This window comes from Oreochromis niloticus, linkage group LG7 (genome assembly GCF_001858045.2).
Source record: "Oreochromis niloticus isolate F11D_XX linkage group LG7, O_niloticus_UMD_NMBU, whole genome shotgun sequence".
Classification (NCBI taxonomy): Eukaryota; Metazoa; Chordata; class Actinopteri; order Cichliformes; family Cichlidae; genus Oreochromis; species Oreochromis niloticus.
The window spans coordinates 34,003,860-34,017,713 of record NC_031972.2 but is presented as its reverse complement, the minus strand read 5'-3'; the positions used below and the strand labels follow the sequence as shown (position 1 = coordinate 34,017,713).

Here is a 13,854-nt window from a genome sequence, read left to right as displayed (position 1 = left end):
TGGAGTTGTAAGTTTGGGTTCTTGTGTGGAGCCTCATGGTTTTTGGTTGCTGATTTTGGTTTTTTTTCCACTGATATCAACCATCATGCATTGTAAGAACACATCATTTGTTTGTGTATTTTGCTTGGATACAAAAAGAATAGAAGCGATCCAGCATTCACAGAATAAGAAATCACTGGACTTGAAAATAAGGATAGAGCAACATTGTTGAAAGACCTATCCTTCATCTGACAGATACAGGTATGTCTCAAACCTGGGCTTTGTAACCAGTAAATATTTGCATGTTGTCCACATGTGTATTTACATAACATAAAATTTCTATACAACAGAAGAGAAAATTTAAGTATAAAAAAACTGAAAAAATGGCAACAGTGTGTCCCGAATTCTTTTGCTTGAGGGATGAGACAAACGACCACTGGTCCAGATGTGTCAAAACAATGATTTTATTAAACGCACGCGTGGGAAGATATACACCATCACAATCCTCAGCATAAATCTCCACTAGAAAGCACACTTCAAATGGTCTTTGTATGTCAGGGTTTACGCCCCTTCTTGCGTCAAGCAGATACATAACATGCATAAGTTACAGTTAATGACAGTCACCACACTTCTTTGTTGACAACCTTTAACACACTTAAAGAGACATTTTCACCGTCTCCGCACCAGATGTCTTCCTGTTGATGTTCTTCTTCTCGCTTATCTCTGGAACATCAGGAGCACATTCTGCAAAAACTGTTGCTTATGCAGTTACAAAATGCAGTTACAAGCAAAAATATGTCTCACCTCTACCCTAGAAATAAATCTACATGATGTCTGTGTCTGTAAGCGTGCTGGCGTTAACCTTACTGCACTCTGTATCACCTTTCACCTCGCCACATGAAGCTTGTAACCCTCAGAAACAGAATGCCAACTCTTTTATGAGCACACTTGCAGTATGTGTAACAACATGATTAAAACTGCATGTTTAATAAATGTTTTCAAAAAATGCCACTACTCAAAGCTGAATAAAAATGAGATAGAAGAATAAAAATGATATAATTCCCACACTCCCCCTCTTTGACCTTCGAAGAAGGTCAACATCCTTCACATTGTCTCACTCCTCGGTCCAACATCCTTCACATTGTCTCACTCCTCGGTCCATTCAGCCACCTCCACCAACGGCATCATAGACCCTGGACCGGTTGGCCCCGAATCCACAACCCTCTCTATTACCTTCTCCAGCACTCTTCTGGCACAAGGAAGGAGACAACAACCTGTGACCAATATTCCTATGAAAGTAGCAAGAGAAAACATGGCAGACATAAACAACCCCTTCCATTGCCCAAATACAGAGGTCATCCAGCTCTCCAGTGCATTATTGACTCCCGAATGTTCATGCATAGTTTTGGATAAAGTTTTCAGGCCCTCCAGAGCCCTGGTTACAGAGCCGTCTGGAGCGGTGTTGTTGGGAATATAGGTACAACACATGTCACCAAACATGGCACACACGCCCCCTTTCTGTATCACTCACATTATTTGTGGTCCTCCCCGTAAGTGTCGTGGTGCACCAACTGGGGTCAGTTTCTCCCAGAGTGTATTTTACTATGTCTGTTGAGAATTTAAAACACGTGTAATTGTCTTGTTTAGGTATGAATGGTCCTACTTGTGTGCGCTTATCAATTGGTCGATATAAACTGGACAGTGTGGTACAATTACCGGTGCTCACAGCTTCTCTAGTTAGCCTCAGCATACAGTTGTAACCGCACTCGTCCTCCGGATACAGTGGCACAGGCTCAGTGAACAACCTAGGTCTAGCTGTGGCACAGGCAACACAATCATCTACATGCTGTTCCCTAGCATTTTGGGCCACCCAATCCAGCCAGAGATTACTGTCACTGAATCCTGTGGCACGCTCAATTAAATCTTGTGGTTTCAGCCGGGTGTAGTCGACTACAACTACCTTCCCGTCGGAGTTGCGGTTGTCTTTTATCAGTGATGTCCCATTATTATTTGTTTCAGGCTTTGTTGGCCTGGCTTTCTTAATGAAATTAACTTTTATTAACCCCTTTGGATCTGTCCCTGCGGTCTCAACACCTACAACTAGATATATGGGTCTTTTACTCCACCAGTTCCCCATGGACAGGGTCAGTGGATTCTGGGTCAGACTATAATCTATAAAGAATGCTATAAAGAAAGAAATAATGAGCAGAAGAAGAATGATATAGAAGGAGATGATTGAATGAATAAAGAACATCGAAGAGGAAATTCCCCTCATTTAGATCAACATGGCCACAACACCTTCACCTCTCCTTGAAAGTTATAGCAGCACAACACACACACACACACGCTCCCTTGCCTTTTCCATTTATTTTACTGTTCATATTTACTTAATAACACCAAAGTAATTCACCTGTAATGTAATTTAGTAAGTGGAGCCAGGCTTAAGATCAATACAGTTTATGGAAGACATTAATAGAAAGCAGTTCTGAGGCTTTAGTGCATCACCATGACCATCAGTCTGCGCAGCCTGTACTGTGTGCACTATGTTGTATGACAGCTTATTGAAAGTGTGATGGGATTAAGACAAATGCAACTAATCATATATTCTGTCACGCAACAACACGCCAGAAAGTGACCCCTGCGTGACATCTCAACAGGTAAAGATTAATGCAGTCAAAAAAAATTCAGAAAAAATAACATTCAGTGGCTTGTGAAGTTTAACATTTATATTGCAGATCTAAACCATTTGGATCATGTTTAAAAAGGAGAGCAGCTGCACAAGGTTTCAGACATTTCTAATCGTATAGTAGCTCATTGATACTTTTACTTTTGGAGGTTTTTCATTGCCACACTGGTGGTTAGGCAGTTTATTGACACATACTGGCAGTAGTCGTATTTTTAAGTGGTTTGCTCTTTGCTGACTTCTAACATGCAAACTCATGCACGCAGTCATCCAGCAGCAACGTGGTTAGTCCTGGGGGGGCTGAACTGGAGCAGGTTCCTTTTGCATTTTTTAAGTCAAAAGATGATCGTTATATTTATGAGTCACTGACATTTTTTCTTTCTTTCTATTTGTGTCAGTGTGTTATAAGTGCATAGTATATGCACCCGTATATCTAAAATGTAACATTATATTGAGATTCTAAATGAACTCACAGAGCAGTTGTTAAGAATGTGAAAATTATCCATGGAGCCAAAGATGTCTTTTTTGTTGTTGTTTTTTGTTGTTGTTTCTTTGTTTGTAACATAAAAGCCTATGGGGATTAACTTACTTTTCAAGACACCCTAAAATTTTCTGCCCTGGATATTGCAGCATTGTCAAGACATAAGGATGAGATAAGTTGATGCCAAAACGCCTACTAAATCAAGATGACTCTGAGTGTAGTCAAACCCCTCCAGGAGGCTGAGACAAGTCTGAGTCAAGATGAAATAAGGAGGGAAAACAGGACAACTTGCTCATTTCATGGTCTGTTTGGCATGTGAGTGAGGAAAGAATAAGTGGAGCTGAGATGGTCAAGCTTAAACTGATGCACCAAAATAGATCGTGGGGCACTGCCTCGGCTCAGCACTGGCCCAGAATGCACTGGTTATATGAGCTGCCTGATACCAGTGCAATGGTAAAATGGTTCCAGCTATGGTGAACAGCACTGCGGGACATGCAGCACACCTAAGACACTTCAGCGAAAGAACTCACTGTGAATTTTAAACTCTTATCCAAACCTGACCTGAATCATTAAACACACATGTTGCAATCAAAGTCAATTAGCCCACATTCAAGCATTACATTAAAATATGAATCAGCCCTACCTGCATGTCATTCACACAAACGCACACATAGACACACATGGGCAACACTCAAGCAAGCACACAATGCATTACATGGCAAAATGCTAATGAAAGGCAGAGGCTTAAAAATTCAATTAGCAGTCTGGCTGTGTGCGCGTGTGTGTGTTCAGAGATGACTGTAAACTGGGAATTAATTAGAAACACTGAACTCTCAGAGGAAGAGGGAGAGAATGCATATAAGACTGAACAGAGAAGAAACTCTATTGAAGAATGAAAAGAGAGAACAAAGAAACCGAATCTATTGCTGAGGGATGGTAGAAAGAGAAAAGAAGAAAAAAAGAGACAACCTACACAAAGTGAATACCAAGTAAAATAAAGTGGTAACACTGGGAAAAGAGAGAGATCAGATCAAAATGAGGAGTACCCATTTATGAAGAGAGTTTAAACTGAAACTTCATTTATCTACACAAAAGGTACATTTTACCATTGAGATATCTGTAAGACTCAGTGTCTATAAAAACCTTAAACAAACATTTAAAGTGTGGTTTAATACTGTTTAAAAAAAGAATTATAGTTTAATACATTTGATTGTAAAATCAGTCAAGTCAGCCATGTTGTTATGGAGCATGGTGTAATGTATTTCTTACTTTTGGTTTTCACTTTTCAATTCTCTAACCTACTGTTGTTTGTTTAATAATTCAGGTATTGGTGACATTTAAGGAGAATAGTTAATACTTACTGTGACTGCACCACAAGCCCTCTCAAATCTGCTTTCATGAAGCTCATAAACCCTCATGAGTCAATTGTTTATTGTTTCCACAAGAATTTAAGTCAAAACCGAAACAGAACAAATGCATTATTTACCTTATTTATGAATAGCTTAGTGTATACTTTAGGTTAAAAGGTCAGTAAAACCAAAATTCACTTTTTTAAATTATATGCACTTAATAATGGAAGCTACTCAGGTTATTCCTTGTCTCCAGTGAGATTTTACACTGTACATTTGTAAAAAAAAAAAAAAATCCAACTAAGAAAAAGCACAGAAAAATTGAAGTAAGCATCCATCCATTTTCTTCCATTTGACCAGTGTGTGTGGTAGGTTTAAAATGATTTCTCAGGCCACACAGTGGTGGAGGTGTAAAGATAAAACAGCCTCCAGCATGCCCATTCCCAATTAGCCATCAACTCTTAGAGGATTTGTGCAAGTCCCAATTAATGTTGGTGAGGAGGAGCGAGGTTCAACCCACAGAAGCAAATAATAATCGTTCCCAAGGCGAAGACTCGAAGCAGGAACGTCCCGCAAAATCCCTCCGCTGCCCTCGCCTGTTTGCTGTGATTTGCATGTTATTATTAGTCTGAGTCATTTTGGTCTATTTGTGTAATGAGGATGAAAACAGCAAGAGACAGCAGCCACCACCATAAAAATGTGGTTGTTAGTATATATATATATGTACTTTTATACACACAGGTTTTATACACACACTGTGTGTTTGTGTGTGTCAGTGTGAAGTTTAAGTACCTTCATGCTGAGTTCAGGGTCAAAGTTTGTTCTTTTCTTTTAAGTGTTTCCGTATTCCTCCCCATCATTCCTCAGTCCCGACTTCCGACAGACTGACCTATTTCTTGTCCTCTCAGAATTTCTGTCCTGCTGCTTTCCTTCATTTTCTTTTGTTGTTTCATTCTTTGTGATCAGAATTTCATCTCTGACTGAAGATCCCCTTTGATGCTCCTCACTTTTGATAAATGAGGCTCAGTTTTATTAAATTCAAACAGGATGTTCTGAGATCCCATCCAATGAAAAGAGACACAATGCCTCATGGAATAACAAAAAAATCTGCTCATCGGATTTCAGTTTCTAGAAAATACCAAGAAAAGGGTTGAACAATGTAAAAATTTAAACAGCTGCCTTAAGAATATTCATTAATGTGAAGTTAAGAAGAGCACTTTAATCTAATATTTGTTTAGAGTGTGCAGTGCTGAAGGAGGATGAGTGACATGACCTGAACTTTAATGATCCTTTGGGTTTTTGCACTTTTTCATTGAATTAGAGAAATCAAGTATTAACAATTAAGCATGAAGCCATATTCAAAGATTTAAAATAATAAACTTCAAAAGCAAAAAAAATAAGTTCAGTGTACTCGTTTAAATAATTTGAGGGCATCCTGTAAATTTCACTTGATTATAATCATATCTGTCTGCCAATTAACCGTGATTATACATGACAAATCAATTCACACATCTTTATTTGAACAGAAGAGGGCATTTGCATCAGTCAGTTACAGGCTAGGAGAAAATCTTATTGGTAAAACTGGAGTTATTATTAACTTCTCTTCCATTTTCAGTCATTTCAAACTCATCCAGTCATGCTGATCTGACAGGCCAGTTTTGTCCCCCTGGGACACATGTTTAATGAGCGGAGTTAAATGCCTCACACAGCATAACAGACCTTAAAGTTTACACAGCTGTATACATCTTAGAAACCCCCACTTGTTGGCCTTGTTCGTGAATATACCAGCTATGCAGCAAAACATGTCCCAAATCATAATTTTGCCTATTAGGTTTAAAATGGATGACTGATTCTCCAGCCAGCGTAAACTGCAGTCAGCCGGCACAACAGCTGATTAAATATGAAGCTCTGTCTGGACAGACATCTTTTCAGCCACAGTCGTCTCATGAGTGTCTGGTGGAACAGAAAACACTCCTATTCTAATCAGTCCAGATGTCCACACAGGCTGTGGAGTAGGCTGAATTTTACCCTGTAAATGAATCTCTGAATCTCATTTTATTGTGGTTTATGTGCACAGTATCATTGTGTTTTACGTCTAGAATTAGATTGACAGCAGTATTTATTTTGTGAAATTATATTCATATGTCCTGGCAATGAAAAAAGCCAAAGGCTTGCTGTCAGCTTAAATCTTCATACTGTTCCCAGGAGTCCTACTTGTACAATATTCTAGTGTAGTCATGGCCAAATAAGCTCAAGTGAATAAAAATGCAAAGGGTACCCGATACGGGCTCAGTTTTTTTGTGTTCAGTGTTAACCTTTGACCACACAGTACAATGGAAAGCACCGTTTTACATCTTATATGTTGCTTAAGGTTTGTGGGTTAGACAGGTAGCAGGATTGGTTACGCCTCCAGGAACGAGTCCCTGCAAGTAACAAAAACAAGAATCTGTGTATGTGTGTGTGCCATTTTTTTCCAGCTGCAGGCAGCATAGTGATCCATATAGGAGACGACAGCAGCAGAACTTATGTAAGACGCACAATCCAAATTCACATCGGTGTTACTGTCGTCTCCGATATGTGTGATGTCACAGCCGCTCAAGTCCCCGCCGCTGTGAAACCCTGTATCCAGCGGCGGCTCGTCTGACGATGCGAGAGTCAAACTGGAGCTTCTCTAATGTCTCAGAACAGAAAGAGAAGAAAGCTGACGTTTGTTTCCGAGTTCAGGTTTCCAGGCTGTTTGTGTGTCGAGGTAAAATGGGGGAAGCATAAACCGATTCAAACCAGCATGAAAACAAAAACACAAACCGCAAGAAAATCAGACCCCAAACTGCATTTTCCAGATGAAAATATTTCAGAGTATGTGTATGCTGACAGAAATGTAGGACTCCTGGGATTTGGAAACTTGCTCAAAACACAAGAAAATAAACACTGCTTGTCTATCAAACTTTTTCTACATGAAGCAGGTGTTCTTTCTCCAAAATGTTATTTTAATCTTGTTAAAATGCACCTTTAAGACATCACATTTTGAGAAATTAAGGAGACTAAATGGTTGAATGTATGTTATATGTATGCTGGAAGCTCAGCAGTTGGGATGCCAGAAAACTGACCTAAAAACTAGGCCTTGAACTAGGCCTTATCAGCTGTCAAACAAAACTGATTTTAGAGACACTGCTAGGCTAATTTCATTCTTTCATACATTTTGTGTGATCACAAACTAAAAGAATAGTAAGAAGAGTAAATAGCAAAAACAATATATATAAATCTAAATATAAGTAGAGAATTTACTCAGGCAGGCCCAGGTATATTTGGATGCAGATAATACCCATCTGAGAGAACGATATCCTGAGCCACTAATTTATTACTCAGCAGTCCACCTGCTCTTATTTTGAAATTTCAGGTGCTGCTCATAACAAGCCCAGGCACTTCCTCTCTTCTGTTCCCCTACAAGCTAGTTCACCTGCTGTGTCACTATTGTGATGGTGCTTGTTATTCAGCTGCATCTCTGTGGGTTTCCTCAGAGGTACTCCAGCTCTACCATTTTGGACTACAGCTTGTGTTGGTAGTTCTTTTTATCCTCTGAGGTCCACATCAACCTTGATTGTCTCTCTAACCAAAACCTGCATGTATTACAGGTGTACCCATGTACATGTGGAAAACTGAGTCTGTCATGATAGAACAGCTGTTTTCTGTTTGTACTGTGTTACCAATTGTAGTGATTTTCTAAAGAGGTCAAACCCTGATCATCCTTCAGCTTGTATATTCTTCCCATTCTTGCATGGTTTACTTCCTGGACCGATGGTTTCTCACGTTAGCTTAAAATTCATGTCACCCTTGACCAGTGTACTAGCTCACACCTGGACTGGTAACCGAGCACACCTGCTCCACTGGTCCCAACAGCGATGGGATAAATAAAGACAAGTTTTCCTACCTAGTTTATGAAACAGAAAATATAACTAATTTGAATGCTGTGTATTAGCCTGCTCTCAGTGAGGGTTTTGTAGACGGCTTTGCAGTGTAAATATAGCTTCAATATATCAGAGTTTACATCATAAAGACACTATAAATCCAGGTGGATGTGCACCTCTGCTCAGGCAGCATGTGGTATGCTGTGACCAGCCTTCCTTTTTTTTTTTGTCACAGTGCATGGATGATCAAACCTCTTCCCCTCTGAGATTTATGTAGATGTCTAATCTTATCATAATCACAGTATTTCCTACCTTTTGCCTCGAATAGTGACTTCCCTTGGAGACTTGTTGTCATGGAACCAGCAGATATGCTGCACACAAGTACTAAAGTGGATGAATAAAGTAGTATATGTCAGGAATACAATATTCACAGCTGTGTCTTTGAGGAGGAAAAAAAGAGCCCACATGAAGACCTGAATGAATTGCGTGTCAAAAAGCTCAGATTCACATTTAATCAATTAATCTGCTTTACATTCTCAGAGAGAATGGAGAGGAAAACAACACTGCTCTTTATTGAATTCCTGACATTCCTGCACCTTCTTCTTAATCTACTCAGAGCTCCCTGCAGCCACATTGAAATTAAAACACAACTGCACTAGAGCTTCAGATAATAAAATACCCTGTAAGAGCCGAGCGAGGCCGGCAGTCAGAACGTTCCTGTGTTTCTGTTGCTACAGGCTGTTTGTTGTTGAAGGGAATCTGATCAGACGGGAAACGATGTGGGTCCTGAACACAGCAGGCCCTACGTTGCTTGGCCGCGCTGTCCCTGTCTCTCCGTCTCTTGTCTGACTTTCATAGGTCCTCCTGCTGGTCCCAGTCTAACTCTCTCTGGAGTTTTTCACATTTTCACCCGCTGAGTTTCGCTGCTTCTTCTGCTCCATCTTTGTCTTTATTATTTTCTCCCTGTTGACCTGAGAAACCTTTGCTGTCAGCTCCCCTCTTCTTCACCTCTGCTGCTTGTGTCTTTTGTTTCTCACGCAGAGGCTGTTGGTATTAACGGTAATGTTTTCATGTCCCATTTAGACTACACAGGCTTTTCATCTGGTTACTTTGACAATGTAGGTGATTAGAAACCACAAACTGGTCACTGACTAAACAAGACCTGCTTGATTCACTTTGATTGAACTTTATAGAGCACTAATTAACGACACCCAGGAGCTCAGGATGCTTTATATTGAAAGTCTCCAAAAGTTGAATCTGTTCATCTGGACGTAGCGTTTTGTGGGAGAAACGTTTCGTCACTCATCCAAGTGACTTCTTCAGTCTCAGCTGACTGCAGGTTTCCCCAAACCTTATAAACAGTACATTTGCATAATGACTGAAACCAGCCCACTGAAGGAACAATGGGCTGTGAGGTCAACACTGTTTATAAGGTTTGGGGAAACCTGCAGTCAGCTGAGACTGAAGAAGTCACTTGGATGAGTGACGAAACGTTTCTCCCACAAAACTCTACGTCCAGATGAACAGATTCAACTTTTGGAGATTTACTTTCCTGGATGATTGAGAATGCATCAAGACGTTTATATTGAAAGCAAAGTACAATACTAGAGAGACAGACACAGGCAATAGTGGGAAGGACGAACTCCTGTTGAACAGGAAGAACAACGTTAATGGCATGCAGTGGTGGTGCTGGAGTGACGGTCACTGATTGGAAGTTAACTACTTAATCTCTACTTCCAGCCACAGTGGTTCTTTGCTACCTAAACCTTTACACTTTACTCTTGAAACCACACTGCACATTCTTAATAATCAAAGTACAAATGCAACATAATAGAAATGGCCATCCCTATACTTCTAGATTATCTGAACTTAAGCATGTACCATAGCATGAAACTTTGCACTTGGCAGCATAATCCATAAAGGTGACCTGGGTTGCTGCAACTGCTTTTTAATTTCTTTATGCTGACTCAGTGCCAAATGACCTAGAGCGGCTTGCTATTTATATTCTCTCCCACAAAGACAGTATTTAAAGTATTGGACTGCACGGTTTGCAATTGATAGTTTTTAGGCATATTTAATAACTCATTTAAGCATTTGTATTTTTTTTCCTGTGTGTGACAATGACATCCTCATCGATTTATTTGTGGTCTCCTCTGTATTCTAACCAGTTAGTTGCCGGTGCTTTGTGTCTTGAGCTTTCTGGCTGGCTTGCTTGTTTGTTATTTCTGTGGAGGTCCTCTCTGGTCCAGCGGTTGGATGTCTGAAGACCACCATGTTTGATTGCAGCTGGTCGAGTAGTTCTTCTACTGATCTGGAGAGCTGCTAGGAGTTGGATAGGCACTCTAACCAAAGTACTGGTTCATTGTCAGTAATCCAAGGTCACTGAAGCAGCAAAAACTAAAATCCAAGATGATGGAAGTTAGATACATTATACGTTATTTAAGAAAGAACGAAGTGATTTATTGCAGTGTACACAGTTCAGGGCAGCTTTTCCCCTTGTAGTATCCGCTTATACAGTTCTGATTTGAAGTGTACAAAACCTGAAGCTGCTGATTGTTTTCTCTATCTTTAATTTTCAGTTTGTTTTCTTCTGGGTGAGCCTGACAGATAACTCCATGCTGAGAAAACTGAATACTCTCACACACAGTTTTCAACAAAATCCACTGTGTGTATATATTTACACTAAATGACTTGTTGTCATAACTTTTCTTACTCATAAAACTCTTATTTCCCAACAGGTCCGCTCAAAGTGGTCGTCCCCACTGAGTCCGTCTCATCGTACCTCGGCGATACTGCCCTGCTCCGCTGCGAGGTATCAGGTGACCCAACACCTGTGATCCGCTGGCAGAAGAACCGAGAGGACTTGCCACTGACCTTTGAACCTGACTCCCGTCTCGCTGTGCTGCCATCAGGTTCGCTGCAGGTGAGCCGAGTCCAGCCACCGGACTCGGCTACATACCGCTGTCTGGCTGATAACCCCAGCAGCACCAGGACGGGGACGGACGCAGAGCTCCGTGTGCTCCCAGGTAACTGATGGAACACTGTTGGCCTCCAAACACATGATTTTAGATCTATTGATCTACTGGCTCACTGACGAATGTTCATTGGCTTAAAGAACTTTTGAGACTAAGTTGATTTCATTTATCTTGTTGCATTGCAATATTTGTAAACATGTATAATACAGGATGCATATTTCAAATGTTTGTATTATCACAGTTAATCGGACTGGTTTAGATTTCCAGTCTTTTTATGGTTAGGTGCTGCACCAGCAGTTTTTACTTAGCGGTGAGTTGTACTTTTCCTACAGTCATCACTCTGTCAGGTAGTAATTCTTGTTCATTTCCTCCCAGTCCTGGATGTCTCATTTTAAAATGAAATGTGATGTAATGAATATATGTGAATTTAATAACACGTCTCCAGGCTGAGAGGGAGCAGCTTCTCCGCGGTCTGCAGGGAGTCTGTCAGCCGCTGATGGTCCGTACACTCCACATCATCCAATTATACGAGTCTATACGCCGTCCACTTCATCACTCAGATTACAGCTCGTGTTAGCTCACGCTCTCCGCAGTTAAACACCACTTTGAGTCGAGCTGGTGAAGTATTCTCGCGCTCGTTCCCAGCGGGGGCTCCGTGCAGCCGAAGCGTCGACCTTCAGAGGGATAATCACATGTACTTTGCATTTCAAAGTACATGTATTGACTCTCAGCTAAACTGCTCTTTCATCACCACACACAGTGACACAGAAAGCCCCATTCACAACTCAACTTACTTTTAAGAATTACACAAATATGAATAAAAACTTACAATAGCTTTGTCAGAACTGACAAAAATTATAAGTACAAAACAAATAAAATATAACTGAAACAAAGTTATAAAGAAGGAAAAATGCCAAATATGATTAAAAAAAAATTGATTATTAATTTTATAGTAGTTTGTAATAAAGATTTCATTACCAATCACCTGAGCCCATCCTCATTACCAGGATATCAAATGCTGGTGTTTTGTTGAAGCTGGCTCCACAAGGTCCTTAATCATTGTCCCGGGATACATGCGTTACAGCAGGAGTGAGAATTTTCACCGCTTTGCTTTAGGAATATCATGTTTTCTGATCCATGTAAGATGTGCATTTTAGAAGTGTCCCAGAAGTGGTTCCTTGCAACACAGATAGCGCTGTATCCATCTCTTAATGCAAAACCATCAAGCTGCATGGAGCAGATAAAGAAACCAGGAAGTCAGATACAAGAATGGCATAGAACATCTATTTAAATTTCAAAATAAAAGACTCCATGCAGACTAAATACTCTGCTTCTGACTAGAAGCCATGCAGAGAATGGAAAAACTGCTTCAGAGATGCACTGTCACAGGTATACTCTTGGGGTAACATTTTGCATTTTAAGCACAATCTTTCCTTAAAATGACTCAATTTTGGTGACTTTTTTCTAGAATTTTTGCCACATATCGCACCAGCTTTCTTAAACAATTTTTGAAAGCACTATTAACATCATTTAAAACTTAATACAACCATCAAAATGATGTTGTACAAAGCAATTATTAACCACTTAGTAAAACTAAAAATGACTGTTAATTTGACATTTCTTAATAATTATTACTACAAATTCCTATGAGGATACATTTATTCGGATTAATCAATAAAAAGATGTAAAAGAAAACAATGTTGAAGTTTCAATAATAATAATAATAATAATAATAGCAAAATTCCAAAATATAAATCACCTACATATTTTCTGATTGCACTTCACGACTGTTGTTGTAAGCCTGACGGAGCATTTTATTTTGAAGGCTGTGTATCTGCTCTGCAGCATCCTGCAGAGATGTGGCTGTAAAGTGCGATTCTCACAGATACTTGACACAGACTCAGCTACCTGAGCCGAATCTGTTGCCAGATAAATCGACACTGAGTCATTTCACACATACAGTTTGAGTGGTGAAAGAGCAGAAAACAGAAAACTGTTGCAACATGTAAGCTGAATGAAGTCAGGCTTTTTTAGTCTTTAGTGAAGCAGTTTTCCTTCCATTTCCACATGTTGTGCAATATTTGATAAGACTTGTATGCCTCTCCTTTGTGAAGCGAATATCTCGACCTGATTTTGGTGTCAGCAGAAACAAAAAGAAAAAAATTTCTGACTTGTTACCTTTGATGTATAAAGTTTGATGGTTTCAGTCCACTAAAGTTTTGGTTAAGGGTGACATACAGCGTTTCCCCACTGTGTTGCAAAGCCACTGGCTTTGACAAGGTTTTCCCTTTAATCCTTTCATGGTTTTTTTTTATCCTCTTTTCTCTTTGATCTATATGAAGTTTTAATGGGTCACATGATTAAGCTTTAATCATTCTAATCCATGAAGATTTGATTAACTTTGCCTTTGTAAAGTTTTTATGAAATGGAGCCATCAGAGAAAATCGGAGGTTAAAGGTCAGGGATTATCAGATGGTGATGT

At 39.8% G+C, this 13,854-nt stretch overlaps 1 protein-coding gene across 2 annotated transcripts in view; it reads left to right on the top strand.

Moving 5' to 3' along the window:
• dcc (DCC netrin 1 receptor) overlaps positions 1 to 13,854 on the top strand; it is a 324,319-nt gene that overhangs the window by 99,054 nt on the left and 211,411 nt on the right. For both annotated transcript variants that reach the window (XM_025909079.1, XM_019361335.2), the window contains exon 3: positions 11,136 to 11,423. In XM_025909079.1, the coding sequence (XP_025764864.1) occupies positions 11,136 to 11,423 (288 nt within the window). The remainder of the gene's footprint in view (positions 1 to 11,135; positions 11,424 to 13,854) is intronic.